At 55.4% G+C, this 26,485-nt stretch overlaps 1 protein-coding gene across 1 annotated transcript in view; it reads left to right on the top strand.

Moving 5' to 3' along the window:
• Positions 1 to 5: 5 nt before the first annotated feature.
• The window catches only part of LOC116497817 (opioid-binding protein/cell adhesion molecule homolog), a 286,179-nt gene continuing 259,699 nt past the window's right edge, over positions 6 to 26,485 (top strand). Inside the window, exon 1 of the mRNA XM_032201755.1 lies at positions 6 to 66. Within this exon, the coding sequence (XP_032057646.1) occupies positions 6 to 66 (61 nt within the window). The remainder of the gene's footprint in view (positions 67 to 26,485) is intronic.

The following is a 26,485-nucleotide window of genomic DNA, read 5'->3' as shown; positions in this document are numbered from 1 at the left end:
CCAAGATGTACCATCCTGCCTGCTGGATCGTCTTCACCGCCACAACTGCCCTGCTCTTCATCCCAGGTAGTGCGAAAAGCTTTTTTTTTCTCCAGGGGGGCTGCGAGGGAAGCGGCACAGAGGGTGGGAGAGCCGGGCGGTGCGTGCCGGGGGGGACCCGGACTTCATGCCCATAGCGCACGGACGCCCGCAGGCAGCGAGTTGCTCTGCAGCAGGGATTGCCAAGCGCTTCCAGCGGGGCTCAGAGCACGGGGCTGGCCTCCCGGGTGGGTGCCGGGTCCCAGCAGTGCTGCTACTCGCAGCGGGGGCTGGCTGGCAGCGCACGGCGTGCACAGACCCTGGCTGTGGGGAGCCGGTCCCCTCTGGCTGCGTGCGATGGGGTCGTGCAGCTTTTTTCCCCTTCCAAGTTGGGCACCTCCTGTGTGCCTTCCTCCCTCCCGTGCTATTCCCCGTGCTCCCCCTGCATCCCTGCTGATTGCTGCCTGCAAAGCCGGGTGCCAGCCTGCCTCTGCCCCTCGCTCCCCTCTGCAAAGTGCAAACGAAGCCCCCGCTGCTGCGGGCACCTGCAGGAACCTCGTCTGGCTGCGCCGGAGGTGCCGCAACCTCTGTGAGCTGAGCAGGTGGCTCCCAAAACGTGGGCTGGTCTCAACCCTGCTTCCCTCCAGGCCAGGGAGGACGAGGGGGAGATGCTGGGCTTTGGAGCGAGCGCTGGCTCTGCGCTGATGCTCGGCGGTGGGGCAGCGAGCGCAGCCCCGTGCTGCATCCAGGGGAGGGGAGCGTGGCTGTGCACCGGGGGGAGAAGTCTCTGGCATTTCTGGGCAGCGATGTGCACTTCTGGCAGCTGAATAGATGGCAGTCCCTGTTCGAACAGACAGGGGCTGTGTGGTGAGGCTCAGACCCGCTCTCGACCCAACGTGTGTTTTCCACGACTGCCAGCGAGAATGATGTCGGGCTGGGAAGGGCAGGGACGAGGCACGGCTGTAATTTCAGCAGCTTCCCGTGGTTTGGATCCAGCGCTTGGCTGTGCGGGGCTGGCGTGTGTGGGAAGATGAGGCTGGAGGGGGAGAGGTTGGCAGTGTCATGGCTCTGATGAGCACGGGGGCACTCAGCCTGTGACTTGCATCTGGAGGCTCGTGCCGCGGGACCATCCACATCCAGGGGTCCCGGGGCAGAGCGGTGCCACGCTAAAACCCGAGCTGTCAGCATGGGAAAGAGCCAGGGGCCAGGTCCCAGTGATGTTTGGCATGATGGCAGCGGGGTTGATGTGTACCAGCCCTCAGAGGGCACACGTGGGCTGCAGGACCTCCCGTGGCAGAGCCTTTCACGTGCTGCCTCCGGCTCTCCAGCAGCTCCTGGAGCCAAAATGGTGCACCCGTGGTTTAGTGGAGAGCGTGAGGATGACGTGGCTGCGTGAGCTGCTCGTTTTTGGAGAATTCAAGGGGGTCTAATGGAAAAATAGGACAATGCCTTACCTTGAGCAACATAAGGCAGCAGGTTTTCTTGGCGTGGGGGCAGCTTGCCTCCCCAGAGCTGTGCTGAGCAGGGCACCAGCTCTTCCACCTTCTTTCCAGTTGGGTCAAAATGGCAAAGAAATGGATGCAAGGTAACTCAAATGGTGGACCAGGCAGAGGCAGGGCGAATGGCACGTGGTGAGCTGAACCTGCAGGAGCTGGCAATGACCTGGCACGGAGTGTTTGGGGTTTGGGTGCCCTGCTGCAGTTCCCTTGGGACCCGGATGCATGGCCCGAGGCTCGTGCTGGCTTTGCCATCTGCGCACAGCAGGGAGGAAAAAGGACCGCGCATTTAATCCTCCGGCAACTTGGGAGAGGTTCCTTGATCTGCACTTTGCAGTTGTAGCTTTCCCTTCTTATTTATATTAAGCAGCAAGATCAGCTTGGGCTCTGAATGTCCCCTGAGCCAAACCAGCCTAGGAATTTGCCCAGCTGGGCTCAGCCGTTAATCCATCAAGCCGAAACCTGCTGCCTGCGTTAGAGGAAGGAAAATATTCCAGCGTGCCAGGCTGCCTCCTCGGTCCTTTCCCGACCTGTGGGGCCTGCACCTTCCCGGAGGCTTTTAGGGCTGTTTATTATTTGCAGGCGTAATCCCACGTGTCTTGTGCAGGTGACGCTCCCCTGGGATATGCAGAGGCTGTTTGTGAAGTGTGAACTCTTTTCCTCGCCATTTTTGTGTGAATCCTGCGGGAGTTTCGCACGGGGTGGTTAAAGTGAGAAGGGAACCTGCTTTTAGAAGGTGTAATTAGAGTGAAGGGAAACATCACAACTTGAAGGCTCCTGCAGAAAATAGCATTGCAAAGTTATTATTAGCTGTAATAGCTTATTTGCCAGTTTTTTTTCCCTCTCTCTCTCCCACCCCTGTTCTTTTCTTTTCCCTTTTTTTCCCCTCTTACTTTTGGTAGGAAAGATGCGTTTTTCCCACCGGGGCTCGTGTCGTCTCGTTACCAATTCACTCCTCTGGAATCTAAAGACACGAAAGGTTAATGCAGTAATGAAACCCTGACCCCTCCGGTCACAGACAGCGCCTTGCTCTGCGCCTTTTTATTTCGTTGTAAGACAAGCTCCCATCCAAAATAATTCCGCAGCCTAATGCTGCTGGCATCCGATGCCTTGGGGGAGGCGGGTTCTGGGCATCGCTTGCTCTTTGAGGTGGGCTCTTGCTGATGGGGAGGATGCTGAGGGTTTTTAAGGAGCTGAAGGACAGGGAGGTGCAGTGGGCAATGTGATTGCCAAGCTTCGAGCTGCTGGGGTGCCCTGGGTGCTGAGCAGGGAGTTGTACTGGGGTGGGTTGTGCTGGGGAATGATGTGGGGTGGGATATTTTGGTTATTCTGCACTTGTGGTGTGACATCATGGCTCTACAGGTGGCAAAAATCAATGCACATTAGGTCCTTTAGACATTTGTATTGCTGCCTGTGCTGCCCCTCAGGCTCACAAGCGTGGCAGTGCAGGCTGCGAGACGTCCTCTTGGGCATCTGGCAGCCCGGTGAGGTTTGCAGAGCTGTCCCAGGGCTCTGCTGTTACCTTCTGCACCCAGGACCTGCTTTCTGCACCCCCTGGTGACCCTGCAGCCCCTCATGGGCAGCGTAGCTTTGGTGCCGATTGTAAATTTGGTCTAAAATTTAGGAATTTACACTGCAGGAGTTAAAAATGCCTCTCCCTCCCTGTTCAGCAGAGGTGGCTGGGCTCGGGAGCTGCTTCCCTTGGAGGCCGAGTGATGGCTTTGTTGTCCTCTCTGGAGCTGCAGTCTGCTTGTCCCCAAGCAGTGCCACGGAGCAGGCAGGCAGCCAGGAAACGGGGCTGAGCCTGGCCCCAAAATTGCCTCCTGGTCCCCTCTGCACCCCCCTGGCTGCCACCCCTCTGCAGCGGGAGATGCAGGACTGGCGGAGGGCTGCTGATCCCTGCAACTAAACCCGAGGATAAGTACCTGGAGCACATTAGTTCCACCTTAGTGTCATTCCAGTGTGAGTGAGAGGGACTTAAAGGGATTTTCTGTGCTCTCCCCAAGGCCAGGGTTGGTAGTGGGTAAGGAGCTGCTGCCATCTGCCCTCCGTCACCTGGAGATGCTGGGGAGAGGTCCCAGCACTGGTCGGTTCCCATTTTCTTCCCTTTCCAGATGACAGCAGGAGGGAACATGATGGGAGAACTCCTAACACGGGTTTTGCTCCGTGCAAATCCCCGCAGTGCAAATTTTCATAAGAATTAATTCCAGGGGCTTTGGGGCTGCTCTCTCCAGCGGCCGCTTTCCAGGACGCACCAAGCTGGTGAATCTGGCCTTGCCTTTTCCAGCAGGTTCCCTTAGTGCCCCCTCTGTGCGTTTGCTGGTTGCAGGCAGCTGGGTGGAGGAGCCTTCTGCTGCTGTGAGTCCCTGGGAAAAGCTGATGGGGCTGAGAAACCTTTCAAAGGCACCAGTGGGAGCTGGGTACCTTAACTGGCGCCTTTGAAAATCTTCCCCAAAGGCCTGAATATTTGGTTATGGTGAATTTCAAGCTGCATAAACAGCCGTGTTCGTATTTTATACTTGAATCTGCAATTTGAAGTTAGTGCTCGTGGGTTAGAGCACGAACCCTGGTGCGTTTGCGGGGAGAGGGGAGACCTCCAGGCGCTCCGAGCAGGACACTCCCCACCTTATCCCCAAAGCCAAATGCTTGTGTGTGGGTGTTTTTTTGGTTTGTTTCTCCCCCGTAGCATCCTAGAGGGTTGTCTGGGTGCAAAGCTGGCTGCTTTCCCTGCTGCCTGTGGCCAACCTGGGCTTTGCAGCCTTCTCCTTTTCCCACCCCTCTCCGGTGGTGCTGGACCCTGGTCCCAGCTCTCCCCTGAGATGCTCCCAGTTGCTGTGATCTCGGCTGTCACACTTCTTTTTTTTATTTTTTGTTTAAACTTGAAAATAATAACAGCTCTGCTGCAAAGCTCCTTCCCTCCAGTCATCTCTCCCTTTCCGTAATGAAGGCACGGTGCTTATAATTACCAACGCAGCAGCTGCGCGTACAGAGGTGGCTTTGACACTTGCTGCTTGATGGGTGGGATTTTCAGGGAACTCCTCTTTGCTTCTGACTTGGAGGAAGGAAATACTTTGCCCCTGCTTCCCAGAAGTGCTGGGACGGGGTTGTCACCCTCCAAAGGTGACCAGGTGAGGTGGCTTGCTAGGTCTAGAGAGGTCGGCACGGCAGGGGATGTGCTGCTGTCACTTGTGCTGTTGTGACCTGATGGTGAATTTGGGTTTGGTGGGGTCTGAGCAGCACCTTGGGGCTGGTGGCTTTCCCTAATTTAGTGGGGTGGTGGAGGGTGGTGGTGTAGGGCATTGATTGGGGTTGTGTGGAGGTGATGCTCCTCCGGCAGGGTCAGGGATGCGTGGTGAGCGGAGGAGGTGTTTGATCACGTTCATCTAAAACAAGGAGCAGGCTGGAAAGGGCACGTGGTGCCTCTCACATCTTGTGTCCTGGATCTGTGTCCACGGGTTGAGCTTCCCAAAAGGGCACCCCAACCTCGGGCAGCAGGGTGCAGCGACCTCGGCGCATCCGTGTCCCAGTGGGGTTGGCAGCCGTGCTGGGGATGCAGGGGATGGGAACTTGGTGTTGTGCAGCACTGCCATGTGCCTGCAGGACACGTGTGAGATGAGGCAAGGGAAAGGGGGAAAAGAAGAGTTATTTTTAGGTTTACTTTTCTGTGAATTCAGCGCTAGCGAGAAGTGCTGGATTGACAGCTCCGGAGATGGAAGCGCTCTGCGCACCGTGGGGAAGGGGCAGCCCAGCACATCCCCCAGCAGGGTCCCACAGCTCGGGTGGGATGCTGAGCCTGGGCCTCACCTGTCTGGAGAGCAAAACCATGGGGAATGTCCACTCTGTGAGCCAGAGCTGGGGTGTTGGTGGGATTTAATAGGGGATAGAAGCTTCCTGAGGGGCAGGTGGGGTTACCTGTGTTTGGTGTGGCTGTGGGGTCCTGCCTGGATCACGCTATGGAGACAAAGTCCTCAGCCACTTGAGGACCAAGCAAGCCTGCAGCAGGAGGACTTCTAGGAAGATGGCAAGAGCATTGCCATTTCCACAAAATGGCCCAGGCACATTTCATCCCCTCCTTGCAGACCATGGAAGGACGACGAGGTCTTCATGTCCAGAACAGCACCAACTGGTGGGACTGGGAGGAACCAGGCCGTGTGTGCCCTGTGTGCTCCCCCAGGAGCCTTGGTGTGCCGTCCAGCTGCCCGCCCATCACCTCTCCTCCCGCAACTGTTCACTTCTGGCTTTTGTCTCCCGTACTTGTTGCTATGCATGCAGCGTGTGGAAGGAGCGCCGGCGAATATAGGCCACACTTTGATTGTTCAGCAAGCTGGAAAATGATGATTATAAATTTTGACAGAAGGGAAGGAGGGGGAAGGAGATCTCTGGGCTTTCAAATCTGCTCTGTCATAAGCAGGTTCTTGCGAGGGCCTTCTGATGACTTCTCCCTCCCCAAAGGAAATGGTGTTTGCATAGCAAGAGGGGTTACAGGAAAAATTCCTCTCTTCACAAGGACAAAACAGCGCTTCTTGCACCAAGCCTTCCACCTTGTGCAGCAGTCCTGTCACTGCACATAAGCACAGCGCGGGCGGTGGTGGCCGGTAATTGAACGGGAAGCATCGGAGAGAGACCTGGAGTTGGATGCTGCTATAAAAAACCCACAGTCCCTGACAGAGCCGCGTGCAGACATACCCCACGTAGCAGCCTGGCCACGTTTGGCTGTGCTGGCACACGCTTTGGGGCAAATTTTGGCTGGGCCTGACCCTACACCTCTGTTTTTCCCCTCTCCTGGGTGGCAGCAGAGCCCCTGGAGACCTCCACGCTGCCCCTTCCCTCCTGCAGTCCCAGGCGCTGGCAGCCAGTGTTGGCCGCCCGCTCCTGGCTGGATCTGCCCGTTTATTTATTTTATTTAATGGCTTTGGCTAATTTCCACTTTAATTTTTTTTTTTTTTTACATATTATTTATTTTAACGTGATCGCCTCTAATGAGGCTAATGACATTTAGTCTCCGCGGTGGTGCATGTTAATTTGGGCACCGAAATGTCAGCGCGAGGCAGCCGCCTCCTATCTGCCTGCCACAAGCGGCACGGCACACAAAGGGGCTCCCTCCCCGGCTGTCCCCTCCCCTCCTTATCTTGGGGCACCCAGGGATGGGACATTTGCCAAAGCCACCCTCCTGCCATCCTGCAGGCACCGTGGAGCAGGCTCGGCCACGAGGCTGGAAGGTGAGGGCTGCCGAAAGGGGACCTTTGGAGCGAGCCGGCGCGGCGTAATTAATCAGGTGTCGAAACCTCGGAGCAAAGTTAGCTTTGATCAGCGGGGTGATCTGTCAAAGAGGTCGTTCTGCTGCCCGGGGCGTTCTTCTGTCTGTCTCTGCCCATCCATCTACCTTGCCACCTCTCCTTTCTGTGGCCAAGGTGGAGATCTTGAAGGGCCAGGTGGCGACCTACAGAGCCGGGGCCAGCATCTCCTTGCCCTCCCCAGTGCTGCTGGAGCGATGAAATGGGATGCCCCTAATGCACACCACCATGGTTTGGGGATGGTACCACCGCTGTGGCATGGGGAGGAAGTCAGTAAATGTAGATGTTTGCTGTGGAGGTGGTTGAATGCTGTGGTGCAGACTGTGCTGGCTGCAGAGCTGGGTGTCAGGATCAGCCCCGAACAAAGGGAGGTGGTGCTGAGCTTGCAGGTGGCTGCAGGAGAGGCAGTAACTCCGGGATATGTCATACTCGAGTCCTCTCAAGATGTTGAACCTTAGAAGCCCGAGCCGTTTTGCTTAAGAATGAGCCCTTTTTTCTGCAATCTGGGCCCAAATGCAGCTGAATTTGATCTGTTCTCCTTTGATCTGTTCCTCCCTCTCCATTCTGTGTACCAGGAACGGATGAAGATTAAAGTTTGCAGCTTCTGAGCAAACTAGGTTGCTCATCACTGCGTGATACCCAATTACCTGCTGATACCTCAGGAGTGAGAAGGTATTGATCCTGCTTGGATTTGAACTTGTTGAACCAAAGAGCCCGGGTATTTCAGGCGCGTGGCTCAGGACGTGCCGTTTCCTTCAGGAATCAAAGCGCAGCTCCTGCACCCCGCGGTACCACCGGTGGGAGGGGGGGCTGTTGTCTCTGCCCCGTGGGAAATAACCAGAAAGTGGTAAATAATAGCATCTGCACTCCCCGAAGTACGGGAGGGATGGGGATGTAATGACTTTCGTGATGTACGTGAGGAATGTCTCCATTTTGCAGAAAATGAGTGTCCAGAAGCTGATTTATTTCCCCCCCGCCCATGGCTTTCTGTGCCCTCGTCTCTCTGTGAGAACTGCAGGCTGCGAAGTCTTTGATGGCATCCCCCATGTTTGTCTTCTGCTGGCTGTGATTTTTCCAACCAGAAATCTCATTTTAATTCCAAATAAGAAACGAAACTTCTCTCCAAATCGGGTGGAAAGAGAAGGCTTGAGGGACTGGATTGAAGCATTTCTAAAACGTGGTGGTACCAGGTCTTGCTTGTGTATAGCGGCTGTTCCCGTAGCTCTTAAAACACTTCACAAAGAAGAGAAATTTCATGGTCCCCGTGTTTGCAGACAGGGAAGCCGAGGAATAAAGAGGGAAAATGACTTGCCTAAGGCATGCATGGAGACACATGTTGAAAGATGCGTCCTTGCTGTAGCTTCAAATCTACAGGAGGCTGCTACACGTGTTTCCCTGTGAAACAGCGAGCTGCGGCTTCCTCCTTTGAGAACCACGAGAGAAAAGGCTGCGAGATCAGTGCGCTGGAGCCCAAGGCTCCTGTGCTGTGATAATATGGAGCTGGGGCATGAAGGGGCTCCTGGGCTTGCGCTTTGGGAACCATCAGAGCCGGCGATGCCCTGGTCAGTGCCACCAGCAGGAGAGGCGATGTCTGGAGGTAGGCGAGCAGGAGCTGATGAGCAGCAGGCAATCGGTGTTTTTTTCGGGTCAACGGGCACCCTTTTCTCCCCTTGATGTCACCAGGAGGGCAGCATGTCCTTGATCCCCCCGTCCTTCTGTGCCTTGCCTCCGTCCGCTGTTCCCGAAGCTTTGAAAGCGCCGATCTCGGAGCCGAAACCGGGAGGTGAATGCAGAAGAAATCTCAAGCACGCTCTTCACCCAACCCTTGGGCTCAAAATGGAAATACTCTCTGCAATTTAACCGAGAGCACACGTTTGTCCCGGCAATGCCTGTCGTGCTTCTGCTTTGTGTGCTCAAGTGTCCGCCGGCTGCCTTGGGGCCGCTCCTCGGTGCCTTCGCCAGCCTCTCCCTGCGGCCAGGGCACTTTATCTTTATAAAGTAGCAATAAGTGGACAGCGTAATATATTTCACTTTTAATAAGGTGTTGCCAGTTGCACACACTCCGCAGAGCAATTAGTGTCAAAAGCAGCTAAGCAATGGCGGGGAGCCGTAATTCGGCTGTTTACTGACTTGGAGGATTTATGGGCTGGCGTTGGGGGGAGCTGCGGTCGCGGCTTGGCCAGGGATCCGGGAGGTGCTGTGCACTGGCTGCAAAACCACAAAAACCCACAGGCCTCTGAGCCCTGAGAGTCCTGCAGGGACGTGGCAGCTCTTGAGAGAGAGGCCGAAGCGAGCTGCCCCGGCGCTTTGTTGGCCCCAAGGTCTGCGGTTTGGGAGGAAGCCTCCGAAAAAGGATGCTGAGCCGCTCAGATGTGCCAGCCAGCCGGGCTGGTGCCCAGAATCCAGGCTGGGAGGGCCTGATTGCTCTTTGTGCAGGGGTCTGGCAGCTTTGGGGTCTGGCACCTTTGGGATTTTGGGGTCTGGCAGCCTGGAGCTGTGCAGCGTGAGGTTGTCCTTGGTGATGCAGTGGGGAAGGGTCGCATCTGCATCAAAACAGGACTTGGCTTGGTTGGCACGTGGGCATTGCGCTGATCGACGTGGTGCCACCAGCTGGGTGGAGGTGGATGGAGAGAGGAGCTTTCAGGTCCGAGCAAAGCTTTTTTCTACCCTTTCAGCCCATGAAATAGCTGGTAATATCCAGGACTTGTTTTCTTTTTTATTTTTTCGGGATTGCTGTATGTTGGGCACAGAGCTTCAGTGCGCCCTGGCCAGGCGCTGCTCTCCGTGCCTTGTTCCTGCGAGCTGCACATCCCTGCCTTTGTGCGGGGGCTCTGTGATCACGGCGAGCTGTGCGGGGCAGCAGGAAGGCAGTTCTTACAAAGGCCAGCCCTGCGTTGATCTCTGCCGAGGCAGGCAGCTCCGCGAGCCGCAGCAGCCCTCCTGCCCAGATCTAACCGGGTTCCTGCTGCTACTCGGGGCTGGCGTTTCCACAGCCTTGGTCTGGCAGCGGTGATGGGGGGGGAAAGAAAGCAGTGATACTCCAAAGAGGCAGCGCAGAGGCTGGGAGGGAACTTCTTGAGTGAAAGTGCCTCTGTGTAACGGTATGGGTTGGGCTGGAAGGCTGCAGGCTCGATTCATTCTGGGTTGAATGCGGCACGAGCCTCCCGCAGCCCCCTTCTTTGGGACAGCCCTGCCCTAAAGCCTTTCTCTCCCCCCCTAGAGGGGTTAGTCCAAGCATTTGGTGTCTGATGTGAAAATTGGGGGTGTTGCTGAGCCCGTGCCCTGATCTGCTCCCCCCTTTCCCCACCCCCTGTTTCGCAGTTCAGTGAAGTTGCCGCTCCTTGGGTTTGTTCTCCGAATTGAAAGCCTTCCATTTTCACACCTCTGTAATTGGTGCTATCTGTTGAGAGAAACTCCGCAACGCCAGCCAGCCAAGGTCAGGAGGAGCTGAATTGAATTAAAAGGAGGCGAAATTGGTTCAAGGTGGGCAGAGGGCCGCCGAGGGAACGATGCAATTTCTCTCCTCGGGGCTCCTGATGAGCAGAGACAACGGCAGCTTCCCCGCGCAGCCCGCGGGGCGCTGACACCGGCCCACCCACACCTCCGTCCGCACAGGGAGGTGGGCACCTCGCAATTGAAAACAAGGAAATGAGGCCCAGCACCCCGTCCTTTTATCTGGTCAGCGGGACGGGGCTCGGCTCCTCCGGTTCCGTGGCTGGGATGCTGACAACTGTCACCGAAATGACCTTGCGGTGATTAATAACAGGAGGAAACGAGGCTGAAGCTGCGACGCAAGCTGGTGGAGAGGAGATGCAAAGTGCTGTGCTCCGATCCTGCCCCTGACTCCAATCCCAGCACTGTCAGGCTGAGCTAAGGGCAGATCCTCAGCCCCGCCATCTCCTCTGGGTGTAAAACTGGAGAATTTCAGCTAAATCTGATGGATTTCCAGCCCTGTGCCTTGCCAGGGTGTTGGTGATCGCTGCGTTGTACGGCGGTGTGTTTTAGGGGAAGGGATGTGAAGCTTAGAGCTCCTACAGCGCTGCTTGGAAGTTTTCCCACTATTTTTTTTCCTTGAAAAATGTGTATTTCTTCGCTCAGCGAACGTATCAGCGCTGAGTACTCTGCTGGCAAAAGTTGCTGGGCTCTGGGAAGTTTGCTTGGCTGGAGGACGCGCTTTCGAGGAGCAGGAGGAGACCTGTCCTGGGCTTCCCATCCCACTCTGCCCTTGATCCTCAGCCCAGAAAGTCTCTCACTCAGTAGGCGAGCGGCTGCAGCTCTCCTACCGGGTGTATAATTAGGGTTTTTAAGGGATTTGGCCCCAAATCCTCCCCAGCCCAGCTAAATGCCTGCGGCTCTTCAGAAGTAGAGCGGCGCTGGCCTGGCGAGCACTCAGAGTAGAGTGGCTCCACCAGGGCGCTGCAGAAAGGGGGAGAAGTTCCGAATGGAGATGTTCCAGGGAACAAGGGGCCGATTTTCCACCCACTTCGGAGCTGGAGCAAAGCCCTTCCAGCCTCTTTCTCTCGCTCCCCAGCTGGGCTGGCACGGGGGACGTGGCATTTCGCAGCAGCAGTGAGGAGGCAAGTGGCCAAGGGAGCCTTGGCGGGTGCCAGGCTGCCCAGCCACCGCTGGGCTTGGAGGAGCTGCTGCTGGCTGTGCTCAGGGGATGTCCCCGAGCCCTTTTATTTAATCCCCTGGAGGATTTGGTGCTCGTGGCCTTGTTGTGTCCTGCTCCTATCCCAGGCTGGAGCAGGGCAGTGGTGTGGTTGGAGGCAACAGGGCGCCCCGTGGCTGCCCCGGCCCCAGCTCTGCCTCTCCCGTAATTTATACAAGAGCGAGCCGATGTTCCCTTTTAAATTGACAAAGGCAGAGAAAGGAGCCCGGGAAGCCCTCTGACCCCGGAGCCCTGGTCCATGAAAATTACAGGCGCTGTACAGCGCGTTTCCTCTTGATGTACTTGCAGTGGGGAGACGCTGGTTAATTTGCCAGGACTCAGAGGTGACCTGGGTTTAATAAAGAGGATTAATGGATTTGAGCTAAAGGTCTCGGCTGTGTGGAGCTGATAGCCTTCTCCTTCGAAGACACCACAGCAGGCTCGGCTCAGCCTCTTGCAGGGAAGGCAGAGGTGGCTCGGAAGGAGCGCGCTGCTGCTGCTGCTGCTGCTGCCAGGGATTTCCTCGGGGGTGACCAGCAAAGTGCCAGCCCCTGCCTCAGCTCCTACCCAGGCTGGGGATGTCCCCATCCCTTCCCATCTCCTGTGCCCGTCTGCCACCCCCGGCTGCATCTTGTCACCTCCTGCAGGTGCCGTGACCGGGCAGTGGAAGCAAAGGGTGTGGGAGAAAGGGTGCTCAGCCCTCTGCTCCTCTTTTGGGTTTTGACGCCCAGTTTGGGCTCAGAGCCATCTTTTTGGCAGATGGTCCCCCCCAGGGTGGTGGTTTTAGGCTAGGTGATGGCAGCAGTGACATCCAGCTCGTGTGTTCCTATGGGTGCTGAGCTCACCGAGCTGTGTCTGTGTTTGGGACCAGGACCTGCCGTGCTTCTCATGCATCTCCTGCCCCGTGTCTGCTCTGCAGGCAAGGAAGATAAGGCGACGAGAGTGAGCTGGGGCCAGCTGGGAATAGCAGCAGTTCCTCACACTGTTTCCTACACCCTCCAGGAGGAGAGGTAGGGATTTAGGGATGGGGATGGGTACAGGACACTCTGTGGCAGTGGGGACTGTGGGAGCGGAAAGGAGGTGTTTTAGCTGTGGGGTTGGATGCCTGAGCGTTGTCCCAGCTGGGAGCAGGGATGTGGGTATGATGAAAGTGTCTTTTGCTAGGCGAAGAGGAGGATCAGCAGGTACATCAGGCATCTGATGGTGGTATAAGGCAAGGTGCTGGCCGGTATTTGGGCAGGAGCTATGTGGGGACTGTTCATTTTGGAGATCCACCCTGCAATTCCTGCAGGCACACTGCTCCACGCCACTCTCAGAAGGTTTAACAGCAATGGGATGAGAAGGATCCCATGGGGCTGCCAAAACTCATAGCAGCAGTGATGGGGAAAAGGCTGAGCCTCCTCTGGTGCCATGCCCTGCTGCTCTGCCCCCTCTCTCCGTGTTCCTACCCCTCGGGGAGCAATGAATTCCCTGCAGTGTCCCGCTCCCTGGCCCTGGAGCTGCTGGCAATGTTCTTGCAATACAACAGTTCCTCGGCTGGGAGCTGCCACGGACGGGGCCACTTTCCCTGCCAGGCAAATGTGCGCACGATCGATGCAATCAACTCCCCCTTCAGCTCCTTTTTGGGTCGGGTGGAAGAGATGCTCTGCCTGAAACCCATTTATCGAGCAGAGAAGGTGCAATGAAATTACAAGCTGTAGCTTTTACCAGCTCCTGCCTTGCCTTTTCTTTATCCAACAGCCTGTCTGGTATTATGAAGCATTATTCTCTCAAAACTCCATTTCTCCTCTTTTCAGAGGGGCAGGTGAGCACCCAGCAATGCATCCTCCGCCAGCCACGTGTAGGAGCATTCAGCAAGAGATCCCAGCCTCTGGATGCTCCGGCATGGAGCTGCTTCGTCCCCGAACTATTATTTATGCCTGCAGGGCTGGGTACTGACCTGCTTTACCTTAGTGCTCATCAGGGAAATCCAAATGAATGATTTCCTTGCAAAGCTGAGCGCGAGGTCAGAGCCGAAGCTGTTTGCGCTCTCCATGCAGTGAGTCCCAGAGCTCTTTAGGACAGAACGAAGGCACTAAACGCCTTGTGCAGGAATTAAGTGCAGGGCTCTGAAGACGTGATTCAGCAAATACACTTGAAGTTGATGCTCAGCCCCGTTGTGAGGGGTCACGCTGTGCTGCTGGGCCACAGCTTCAGGTGGAAACCAGCCCCGAGCATCGGCTTTCCTGGCCTTTTTGGAAAAGCCTGGGGAAAGGGGCACTGGCTTCCACCACTGGGTTTGTGTCTGTAGCAACAAGCTCATGGCTGGTCATTTTTCGATTAGGCACGAAGTCAAATTTCATCCCTTCGAGCAGCGTGTTATGGTCATTTCAGTCTATTTTTCTGTCTGAGAGCCGCGTTCCTTCGCAAACAAGGCTATTTTCAAGCTGCTGCTGGAATGAAATGAAAAAAACATCATGAGTTTGCTGTCACTTAATCACTTGTGCTGCTCCTAATAACCCGCCGCCGAGCCCGGTGTGATAGCCTGTCTTGCAAATAATCTTCAGTGCTCACGAGGGGCCAGGACGTGGCTTTTGTCTGGTGATGCCCCTGGAGAGGCAGCGTCACCCCCACGTCATCCTTGGGATGCTGCGTCCCTGCTGAAGGCTCCTGATGTGTCACGAGTGATCTGGTTCATTCTGGGCACTGAATTTAGCTGGGTGCAATGCTGATTTTGGGCTACGGCAATCAGCAGTGGGGATTTGTCCTACGTGCAGCCAGCAGCCCTGTGGTCGCCGCTTTTTGCAGCAGCACTTGCAAATGAGCCACGCTGCAACCACCTTAATGCGCTCAGCCAGCGCTGCCTTCCCTCTGCTGCTGCCTATAATTCATCCCTGGCGTTGTCCTGTGTTATTTAGCTCGCTGTTAGGGAATAGAAACAGCTCCTGTGAAGGACTGGGTGCAGGGCACAGCGTCCCCAGCAATAGGGAATTGAACGGCCCTGATCCTGCCGCGCATCCCAGGCTCGCTGCCGCCCCGTGTGTGGCAGAGCCCGGCCAGAAATTGCTGCTCACCCCTGCAGCAGGAGATTTAATTATCATTAGCTTAGCTTGCACAGCTCCACGTGGTGTCGTGCAGCTGCAAGTTTAGCTGGGCCTTTTAAAAAAATCCAGCTGCAATGATTTTTTTTCCCCCATTTCCTTGTGATTTAATTCTTTGCCTCTTACAAAAGCTTTGCTATCGTATAACGTTTTGGGCCACTTTGGCAGCGTGTTTGAAGGGGGAAGAAGATGCATTTCGAGGAGCCTTGCAGCCAGGCAGTGATATTTAATGTTTTATTTTGCATCCTATCAGTTACACCATGGGAAAACGTCAGAAGCACCCCCAAATTGTCGTCGTCTTCCTGGCAGCTTGTGAGCAGGAGCCGGGGCAGTGTGGGATGGAGGGGAGCTCGGAGCTGCAGCCTCTTCTTCTCACCTCCCTCGGTAATCCCTAAAGTCTGAGTTCTGACATTTCCCAAAACTGCCTGCTGATGATTCAGGACAGAAACGGGAGACGCTGACATTTTGCTGAGAAAGGGCAATTCCCACCCAAACCCGGGGTTTCTGCTGCAGCTTCCCCTGGTGCAGTGGAGCTCCCCATTGCCTTGGCCCAGAGGGGCTGCGGGGAATTTCCCTTTGTGGGGCTGGGAAGACCAGATTTTTCCCCGGTTACCCAAATTTTCAAGCTTTCTTTGAGACCCCAGCAGCCTGCCTACAGGCTGGCAAAAAAACAGCCCAATTTCTCCCAGGAACGGCTGCCTTTTAGCAGCAGGCTCTTTGCGCATCAAGCGCTTTCCACAAAACTTTCCCCCCCCGCCAAATTATTCTATTTTTCTGCTGAAATTCCACTTTTCTTGGGAAATCCTAGGTGGGTCTTTGGGCCAAACCCATGGTGCAATGCCCTTTTTCTGGGGTGTTTTCTCCCCCTTCCCCACCCGCCCTGCACCGCCCTCCAAGCCGCTTTACCCCCATCGCCAATAAAGGCAAACAAAAATTAAATCTATAATTATCATTACTAATTCCACTTAATTAGTCACAAGCCAGCAGCCAAATTGGCTTTCTCATAATTATCAGATAAGCAGTAAGCACATCTCATAGATTATAATTAACACTGCTTAATTAAAATCTAATATACATGCACCCTTCCCTCAGCATATGCCTAATTGGGTTCATGAGCAGAGGGGGTGCGAAGCCTGGGTCCCCCCCCTAAAAATAAGAACACAGAAGTGGCACTGAGCAAATCTTTAAGTTGGGTGAGTTTGGGGAGCTGGTGGTGAAGTTTGTTGGCGTGCTGTGAGCCGGGGCTGGCCGCATCCTGCTGCTCCCCCCGCCCGGCCAGCACGCTCGGGCTGCGCTCTCGGGGGGCAAAATTAGCAGCAAGCTTGGAAAGGAGCCGAAAAGGGGGAAATCGAAGCCTGGAGGGGGTTTGTGCTGTCCGCAGCTGGCTGGGTTTTGGCTGTGCGTGGAGCTGAGCCTTGGCACCTTCTCCGTGCGAAGAGAGTTTGCTTAAAAAAGGGGGAAAAAAGGGCAAAAAGAGGGGAGCTGAGTACACAAGCCTGGATGTGTGTGTGCTGGTTGAGCAAGAATTTAGTGCAGGATGCCTTCAAGAGTTTTTTTTTTTTTCCCCTGTCCTTGCTCACAAGCACCCTCCCTTGCCTTCTCTCTTCATTTTCTTTGAAACACCTTGGCTAGAAAAAAGGCATCTCCCCGATGGATGATGAACTCGTACAAGATTCTCCTCCGACTTAAATATTTTTTATTATTATTGTTATTGCTCCAGCTGTGACCTCTCCATAATCCCCCGTCTATGCTGGGCTCGGCAATAATAAAGCAGCTTGAATAAATTATACTTTCAAAGGCGAAGGCTGGATTTTGGCGCTGAGCTCTGGAAATTGATGTCTCTCTTATTTCCTTCACCTGCGCGGGGTCGGGAGGAGCTGCTGGCGTCGCAGCTCCCCTGGCAGCGGTGGCCTGGCCCCCGATAAAGCCCCAGCTGGTTTCTCTTTCCCCCTATCCTGCTGTGGGGAGGAGATAATGCTGTCTCCGGGGGGTGATCGGTGATGTCCGTGGCCTCCTGGTGGTTTGCAGATGGGATCCGAGCACCGGGTGGCAAGGGAGGAAAGGGAGCCACAGGCAGAGGTGGGAGAAGAGAGGGAAGCGAGATGCAGATAAAGGGAGATGAAGCACTGCCTCTGACAGCCCCTGCTTTGGGAGTGAGCAGCTGGAAGGGTTCTGCTGGTGACAGTATTGCTGCTGGGGGCATTGCTTCTGCTCTGCCGTCCCCTTTTACCCTCTCCGTGCGGCTCCCCAAGTGGCACTGCTGATTGCAGAGGACCAGGGCTGTGCTGGGGGCAAATCCTGGTGGCTCCGAGTTGCTTGTTGGCTTGTTTCCCCCCTGGCTGTTTGTCTTTCTGCTCAAAAAGCCCTCAGTAGCCCCCACCCATGGGTGCTGCCGTGGGGCTGGGTGCCAGAAGGACCCAGGTCCTCTCCAGGGCTTGGTGCTTGCAGGTGAGACCCTATAGGTGGTGTGCACGTGGGGCTAGCCCTTAGCTCCTCTCCTCCTGCCTTTTGGAAAGGGGAAAGCAGCATCTGGGCCAGCTGAGCTCCCTGGGGAGCCCCAGCCTGGCCGGGTGTCACGAGGGCCACCGAAGCCTTGCAGGAGGTGCCCTGGGTGCCGATCACCGGCAGCACCTGCACCCTCCGACCTCATCTCGCCATGCAGCGAGGCCCCCGCTTTGCCCAGAAGCCTCCACGTACTTGGCTGCCTGCGAAAAGCGGGAGCCACTGCTAGTGCTGATTATTAATTAGATCATTTGCCTGCCGCTTTTTGCTGAGCTCGTCTCTGCCTGGTGAGTTTACGCGCTGTGGGAGATGGGCGAGATGCCGTCGCCGCCTGAGAGGTGCTGAGGTGAGCGCCCTGCACCCGGCATGGGGGCAGGAGCCTCTCCGGGACCTCGCTGCAAGGGTTTTGTCCTGGTGCTTGGGGTGGGAGCTGCTTTGGGGTCTGAGCACGGCAGCTGCTGGGGACCGGAGGGCATCCCGTGCCGTGGCGCGAGGAGCCTGGAAAGAAAAAGACCTTTAATGCGGCGGCAGCGGAAAGTAAAGGCTTGGCACGTGTGCTGGTGTCGGGGGAGGATTTGCGGATTAGAGATGTGTAATTGTATGTAGTGCATGACAAAACAAAATAAGTGGCAAGAAGAACTCGGTCGTATTAAGAATTCAAAGCGAGCGTTAAGCTTTTTTACATTAAAAAAAAATAAAAAGGGCAAAATGTGTGAGGCAAAATCCTCGTCCGTCTCCACGCTGCTCCAAAGGTCCCCGGGACTGCTTGTCCCACAGGAGGATGATGAGGGCTCGGCACAAACATCTCCAGCAGCCGGGCACAGATGATCCCCGTCAGCATCCAGCCGGGCCCCGGGGCCCGATTCTGGCTGCTCTTATGCAGGCAGAGCTCAGAGCCCGTTTGGCGGCGGTGCCGCTGCCGAGCGCGTGCGTAGGTGGGGAGATGGATTGGTCTCGAGGGGCAGCGCCGTGCCAGCAGGCCTGGCTCTGCCCGGGGATGGCTGCTCGGGGAGGAGAGGAGCGATTTCTCCTCTTCGTTTCATTTCATTTGGGCTCCGGCTGGGGATAGATGCGCGTTTGGAAAACGAAGGAGAAACACGGCTGGGGCTTCCTGGCTGCTTTTCCTGGAGATTTTGGCATAAATTGGATCGGGGGAAGTGCTGGGAGCAGAACCCAGGTGCCTTGGGCTGGTGGCATGGCCCAAATCCCGTGGCAGGGGTGGGTCCTGTCCCTCCAGTCCCCCCATGCCCACTTGGTGCTTCAGCAACCGCCTGCTCGCGGGCTTCTGCTAGACCGTGCAAGACAGCTGTGTGCTTTTTCCATGGGGATTTCTTGCCATCATAAGATCTTCCCAGATTAAGTAAATAATTTCACATTAGCTTAATTAAGTCTAATAGACTCATTAGTTCACTCTTTGCGCACGTTCCCGAGGGAGCGGTGGCCGGGAACCGTGACGAGTTGCTGCGTGGGATCCCGGGGCATCCCGAAGGCAGCGGTGGGGAGCTGGGCTCGGGGCTGGGGGCAGCTCCTTGCTGCCAGGAGGCTCCCGAGATGGGAAATCCCATCCCCTGGGGGGCTGCATGCAGCAGGATTTGCTGCTCGAAGGGTTTCTGGGTGCTGGCTCAGTGTGGGTGCAGTGTCCTGAGTGGGAGCTGGGTCCAAAGCATCTCCTGGTGTCCCGACAGCATCCGTGTGCTTGGGGGGAGGTCTTGAGAGGCTCTGAGCCTTATGGCACCGTGAGAGCAATTTGGCAGCCTCTGCCAAAGTGATCAGGCTCTGGGGTGAATTTTGGGGTGTGTTTTTGCAGCACTTGGGTTGCTTCTACCTTCCTGAAGCCAAGAGGTCCCAAAGCCAGCCACATCTCGGTGCTCAGGTGAGTGGAGAAAAGAGAGGGGCCCCGATCTGATGGCAGGGTTTGCATGCCACAAGAACGGGCTGCATGGTGCGTGACCCAAAACCTTCACAGTGCCTGACCCCAAGCCACGGATGGGAGGGCACAGGGTGGCTGGTAGGGCACAGGGTGGCTGGTAGGGCACAGACATTGATCTGAGCAGCAGATGTAGGAGGGAAGAGGCTGAGGCTTCCCTGAATGGGAGACAAGGGAAAAGCAAGAGCTGGTGGAAGCTAAAATATAAGCGTGCAGGTATTTGCCCGGGGAGGGAGCATCTCTGTTAGCTGTAGGGGGGGATTTAGGCTTTTTCTGTTCCGTGCCTTCCTGGTGGTGCACGGTATTAAATTATACTGCTGTGCACAGGGCATTTTTATGATGCATTTTAAAGTTATGTCAAGGGCATCGAGAGCATACGGGTAGGTGACCTCTTTAGGCGTTTGCATAAATCTAAATAAATAAAATCAAATTGAGGGAGGAAGGCAGGGACCTGCGGATCTCCTCGTGCTCGTGGCAAGCTTCTATCTCCTGCAGACAATGCTGGGGAGCCGCATCCACAGAAAGGGAGGCAGACATCTGGTTTCCCTTTCAAAAGTGTTGCCTGTTCTTTATTTATAAAGAAATTATTGTATTTAAAGCAAATACTCATCTCTTGTAGCAGCAGAAGAGCAGAGATAGGGGGATAGATTAGAGGGAAGTGGCTTGTGCATATAAATGGGAGTTAATTTTCTGACTCTTTTGGAAAAGTGAGCACGAGCTGAAGGCTGCGGGGTGGGGAGCTCCCGGCTCTGTTTTTGCCTTCAAAAGCAGCAGAAAAGGGACACGGCCTGGCCAGAGAGATGGGCACCGTGGGGGTGAAGAGCTGGGGAGTCAGCTTGGGCTGATGCTTTTAGTCCTAAGACTCGTGCCCCCAAACCCTGCCCATGGCATTTCTCCCTGCCCCACAGCGTGGTGCAGCTGTGAACGGGCAGTGGGGGCTGGCTCTGGCCATGCAGCACCTCTGGCAGGGATGGGAATGGGGAGAAAACGGATCGAAATGGTAAACGCACCCAGCAGGAACCAGCTGGAGCCAGTGGAAACCCTGAATATATACCTACAGAAGGAGAACACAATGTTTCATTTGTTTTGTTTTATTTCACAAGAAAAATCTTCACAGCCCAAACTGTCACTTTGGAAATAATTCGTGGCTGAGGATTTCAACACCCACTCCAATGATATTTTATTCTGACCCTAAACAAAATCAATAGCTTTTTTTTTTTCCTCCTCCTTTTTCTTTTCCTTGAGAAAACAGTATTTTTCAGCTCAGTGGAAGAAGAAAATAGATTCTGCCCAGCGTTGTTAAAAAGATATTATAACCAGTGTCTCTGGAAGTGTAAAAAGTACATGATCTAATACTTCTGAAGCAATTTTGAAAGGCTGCTTTATTTAGGATAATGGAGAAGCAGCAGTAAACCTCATAATCTTCCTGGATAGGGAGTACAGCAGGGAGGGCTCGGAGCTGCGGCGCTGTGCCCTGGATGCTTTTTACCTGGCGGAGAGGCAGGGTTCAATCCTGCCTGGGGGTGTAAGGCAGGAGCCTGGGTATAGGGGGCCAGAGGGGGGGATTTGGGATGCAGGAGCAGCTCTGGGAGGGTGTAGGGCAGCAGGGATGAGTCTCTCTGGCACCGTGGCCGCGTCTTTTCATGTTGCCAAGCTCTGGAGGCAGAGAGGAGCCTTCAGCAATGTTGCGCAGTCGTTTGCTCTTCTTGGGAGTTGCAGCGAGTCTTGTTTGTCAGGAGGGAGGGGGAAGAAAAAAATAAAAAAAAAAGAGGAGCCTGGTGAATTTAGGAATAAATTATAAATTATTTTTTTAATAAATTATGAATACATTTTCTCTGTCAGGGTTTGAGTCTCTCTGCTCTGATCAAAAAGTTTCCAAGCGTGTTCTCTCCCTGCTTACTCAAGCGTAGATGTGTGCATTTCTGCTTCTGATTTTATTTTATTTTATTTTGATGAATTTTTTACTCCGCCGCCAACAAATACTTTGTTTGTTCTTGACGGGCGCCGTGGGAGAGGAGTTGGGAGCTCCTGCTCAAACACTTCGCCTGCGATCGGGGCAGCGCCAAGAGGCTGCAAACCCCACAAACCCTCGGGGGCTTGGGCAGGAGCGGTGGAAGGGAGCAGGGAAGAGGGATGGAGCTGGGGCAAGGTGGCCATGGCTCGTGCCACCACCCCCTGGGTCTTCCCGTGGTGGGACAGCAGCTTCCTGAGGGTGTTTGCAGAATCCTTTCCCAGTAAATGAAGGGAAGAGGCATGTGCATGGCTCTGTCTGTTAGGGAAGGTCTGTCTGCACTGGTTTAAGGTGTTGATGCAGCTCATTTCTGGTTGCTGAGGTCCTGCATCTCTTCTGCTGCCTCCATCCTGGCTGCTCCTGCATTTGCATCGGCAAATTTGCGTGTGCAAACGCTGCAGCGTGCCCAGCTGCTTTCTCTGCTGCAAGTTCACATCCTCTTCCCCCATGCCCAAACCTTTGTGTGTGTGGTTTTTGCACTCACGCTGAGCTCTGGGGCTGCTCCCTGCAGGTCCTGTCCCCGTGTTGCTTTTCCACCCCAGTACAGGGCAGGACCCGGTTCCTTGCTGGCCCTGCTGCTGCGCTCACTGCCCAGCAGCACGTCCTTGGGCCGCTCGCTGGACTGGAGAGAAGGGACTTTATTAGCCTTCCCTCCGCAGGATGACAGGAGCAATCACTCTTGTAGGTTTTAATTAAAACATTTAATTAAGCGCAGTCCTAGCAGGCGGAAAAGTTAGCGCTGATCCTGGCCAAGTCCCCAGGCTTGGAGTTGGAGGAGGTGGAGGAGAGCGGCAGGAGGAGGTGCAGCGAGCTGCCCGTCGGTCACGTCGCACGGCTCCTGGGAGCAGCAGGGAGGGCAGGAGGTGGCCACGGGGAGGTGGACATCACGGGTGCTCCTCTTTGTTTTGAAGAACGCAGCTGCTGCCTTAAAAACAAGATCTTGAGCTGTGCTGAGGTTTCTTGAACTCTTCCTCTGTGGAAGTCCCAGAGACGGCAGTGCTTGAAGTGGCAGAAGAGCCCAGACAGTGGCTGGGCTAATTGCATGGTGCTGGCTGCTCGTCATTGTGGCTGGGCTGGGTTTGAGCTCTTCTGCTCGTTGCCTCGCAGTATTTGGAGCCACGGCTCTTCCATGCAGGTACATCCATGGCTTTTAGAAAAAACAAGAATCAGAAACCACTTCCTGAAATAGACCGTGGGGAAGGAAGGAGGGAAGGAACCAGCGCGAGGTACAGCCTTTCCCCAGGGAGCAATTACCAGCCTGGGAAAAAGCTGCGAGCGCTCCGCTCCTTTCAGCACCTTCCTGTGTGCGTGCAGCCTCTGCAGCTCCCGTCCTGCTCGCCCCGAGCAGTGGGCACACGAGGGGACAGCAGAGGGGGGCCGGGGCCCCCCAGCTCCCCGGAGACCTCCCCGAGCATGGGGCCAGCGGCACGGCGCGCTCCCCGGTCCCTCACCCCATTCTGTCACCTCTCCTTAGGCTCAAAGGGGAGGAGAGCTCGGAGGATGCAGGAGCTGTTGGACACCTCCATCCTCGTCTTGCAAGCGCTCTCCTTCCACAGCAGGCTTGCTCCTGAGGCCCCATTGCCGGGGAGAATAAATTGCAAGGAAGTTTTTTTTGAAGTCGCCAAGAGCAGGGTGCAAGAGGCAGGTTTTAGCATTGCAAAAAGGGCTCCCATGAACAGTGAGGGTGCAGGCTGCTTGCTAAAATGGGATATTTTTTTTCCACCATGTGCAGAACTACATTTTGTCTAAACCACCCAAAGCTGGCATGGGTATCCCTCACTGCCAGCCCCTTTCTGACCGTCTGTAGGTCCTGACAAACCTCGCCACCCTCCCGGTGCTGGTGACCTGCTGCCAGCACCGTTTCTCACCATGGATGGCCAGGAAGCCCCATGGCTGCCAACTTTATTAACCCCTACCAGATTGCAAGCCATTTCCCTATTTCTAAATACCCCTAATGAGGCACCGTGTCCTCCCGTATCTTTAGGGCAGGGCTTTAGGACTCCTGTTGGAGTCCTGCTGCTACCCCCAGGGCTGGTGGCCAGGGGCTGCCAGCAGGGCTGAGGTCGCAGGGCGATAGCAGGGGAGCTGGAGAGCACCGTGCTGGTGTTACCACTTAATGCCTCGTGGAGCTGGGGGATATTTAGCTGGCTAGCAGAGCTCCAGGGTTACAGGTTGAGGGTTTTAGAGCCAGAGGTTCTGTGCAGAAAAGCCAGGGTTTGTGCCAAATTGAGGGCTCCGAACGGCTGTCCCCTGTCCCCCGGTCAGCATCCAGTGCCGGGGTCGGCCTTCTCCATCTTGGAGGCAGGCTCCTCTGCTTCCCTTCTCCGTGGCGATCGCTGACGTGTTTATTTCTCTGATTAATGAACTCGGCAAATTAACCTCCACGCTGCTCTATAATTGCTATTAAGGCTTCAAAAATCACTTAAGCGTTTCCGGCGCTCGCGAGCCCATTCCGTCCGGATGGCCAGCGCAGCGTGCTGATTACAGGGAGATAGAGCCAGTCTCCTGACCTCCACGTTTACAATTAATTATTGCATTCAGCACCCAAATTACCCCCAGACTCCACGTGCTCAGCTTTATCTCTCTGCACACACAGGCTTGGCTTTTAATTAAAGGCCCTTCAAATTAAATGAAAACAAATTCAATTATTGCCTCTCATTGGAACAGCTCACAGCAGACTCCTGACTACAGTACTTCGACGGAAAACCTGGGGAGCGTTGGTCTCCCATAATCCAGCGGAACTAAATTTGCCTGGTGTACTATTTTCCTTATCAGCTGAGCTGTTCCCTCGCACCGGGTCGGATGTGGGCTTGGTTGCTGCCGAGGAAGCAGAGTTTTAAGTGGTATCGCCCTCTCGTCTGCGTCTTCGTACCATTGACCTTCAAGGAGGAGATGCTCTTGGGTGCGGTGGGGGAGAGGGAGCATCATCGTTTGTCTTCATCTGGGCTGCAGCAGAAGGTAGAGGGCCCCAAAAATGAGGGTCAGGGCTCCTTAGGGCTGGGTACCAGGCAGTGGGGTGGTCCCAAGGGGACCCTGGAGTATATAGTCATATAAATATACATACAGCTATATGGTCAAGTATATATCAATATATATATTCTTATATGGTCAAGTGGGGAGCTCAGTGAGCCCCTGGTCTTCTTGAAAGGGAGGAGTCTACAGGAACAAGGGCAACCATTTTCCAGAAGCCTTGTGACTTGTGTCATTGTAGCTGGGGAAGCATCGAGAGCTGGCGTTATTCCTGTTGCCCTTCTGCATGGCAGGAACCCAAGTGGCTGAGAAGGTTTTACAGCAGGTGGTCACCTTGGGAAAGCTTGGCTTAAGCAGAAGGGCTTGGCTGGAGATAAGCTTCCTTCAACCCAGACAGTGCCTTCTATCTCTTACGTGCCTTGTCAAGCGATGCTCTTACCTCCCCGCTCCATCTGCCCCAGGGTTTTGCAGCTAGCAAAGCGTTTATCTGCCCCACTTTGGTGACCCCCCTAAAAAGTCCTTGTTCATCTGCTGTGTGAAGGAGAGAGAGAGAGAGACAGCGGCTGTGGCACTGCTCTGCCAGGTCTTTCTGTCCCAGTTATTATTTTTTCTCCCTTTGTGGAGCTGGTGCCATCATCTGTGCTGGCTGCAGCTGGCAGGGGGGCCCAGCTCCAGCCTCGCTGACGCGGAGGGGGGAAAGCATCCAGCACGTCCAGCTCGGGGAGGAGAGGAACCCGAAGTCATCAAGCGTGCCCGAAACGGAATGATAATTAATGTCTGGGGCAGGACTCTCTGGTGGTGTAAATTAGCAAGAGCTGCGCTGCGTTTTGCCAAGCACCATCAGCTGATGATGTGCCTCATTAGCTTCACCCATGGCAAAACCTTCCCTGGCTTGCAGGGGCAGCCTGGCTGTGGGGCGGGCGGCAATAACACACACGGGTGCACCGGGGGAGCGGGGCTCCAAAAGGCTCCAGCTTTGCAGAGCAGCCAAAGCCCTCATAACTCTCCTGCTGTGCGGAGCCCCTCGGCGCGCCGCTCTGGATGGTAATAACACGAGATTATATTGCTCTTTAAAAGGCCACGGCGATCTCCTCCGTGTTGCTCACAGCCAAGCACCGCTGCCTCGCGGTGATTGAAGGGAAGGCTGCCGTGACCGCCCGCTCGCCGCACGCGGGGCAGCCTGCCCGCTGCCCTCGTCCCTTTTCGCCCCATGCTGGGGAGCAGGATTGGTCTGGGCTCTGTTCCTCTCCCCTCTGGTGCTGTGCTCCATGCAGCCAGCTCGCCCACAGCCCTTGTCCTGTGCCAGGGTGGCCCTGGTGGATCAGGCTCGCCGGGCTTGCATGATGGTCTCTGCAAAAGGGTGCTCGTGGAGGAGGTTCAGTGGGACCTTGAGACCCTGCTCTGGTCCCAGCAGTGTCTCCAGGAGCTGCACTGAGTGCTTAGTGTGGACGCTTTGCCCTAGATGCAAGATCAGCAGGGGTTTGGATCAGGGCTGGGGGTTTTCCATGCACCAAGGATGCGCCAGCATTGCTCGGGGCTGGGCTCTGCGCTCACTCTGATGCAATGTCAACCAACAGCAAGGTGCAGAGAGGGAGAAGCACCTGCAAATAACCACGCTGCAGAGCAAAAACGGGCTTGGGGATCTTCCCCTCCAAGCTGAGTGGGGACTGCAGAGGGGGGACACGCTGTGAGAGCCTGGGCAGCTCATCCCACTGCCCCCAGGGAGCCCCCGAGCCAGACAGATTGAATTTTTTTGCTCCTCCTCGGGGTGGGACAGACCTGATGCCACCGGGTCGAGGAGCAGGGGCTGTTTCAAAGCCAGGCATTGCTTTTTTTTTTTTTTTTTTCTGTTTTGCTACCACCCGGCGTTTGGGCAATTATTAGTCTGGAGCAGTCGCGGAGGATTTTCTGCTTCAGTTCACGAGTTCCCCCTTGCTGCACAAACACGCTGGTGGGGAGCTGATTTTCTCTGTGATGTTCCTGCAGCTGCTGAGATGTCAGCTTGGTGTCCGGGGTATCGAAATGAATGTCTTCCTCATCAAAACCATCTGGAGTGCTTTAATAACACGGGGCGAGATCCCAAGGTAGCGCTCCTGTCGCGGCCGAGGATTAAGATAGGACGTCAGAGTTCGTGTCCGAGTGTCGCATTTCCCTGGCCGTAACATCTTCCCATCAGCGCTCCGTGGGGCTTGTTAAATCCTCGCTGCCTGCCTGCCGGGCTCGGCGCTGTCAGCATCCGCCTGCTGCAGCTGGGGGAAATTGGGCACGCGGGGAGGAATCGCTGGGAGGGCAGCAGGGCTCGGCCAGGAGCCTGCTCCCACCACCCCATGCCAGCTGCAGTGATCCCTCCTTTTTGGGATCCCTCCTTTTTGGGATCCCTCCTTTTGGGATCCGTCCTTTTGGAATCCCTCCTTTTGGGATCCCTCCCTTTGCTTTTCCTTAAATGACAGCAGAAATAAAGGGAAGGCTCCTCTAGGTGCTCGCAGCCTGCTTTTCGCCCTGGATGTCATCAATGCTGAGGTCTGAGCTCAGGTTT

This window comes from Aythya fuligula, chromosome 22 (genome assembly GCF_009819795.1).
Source record: "Aythya fuligula isolate bAytFul2 chromosome 22, bAytFul2.pri, whole genome shotgun sequence".
Classification (NCBI taxonomy): Eukaryota; Metazoa; Chordata; class Aves; order Anseriformes; family Anatidae; genus Aythya; species Aythya fuligula.
Note: the sequence above shows the minus strand (reverse complement) of the source record. Positions and strands in the feature narration are given on the sequence as shown.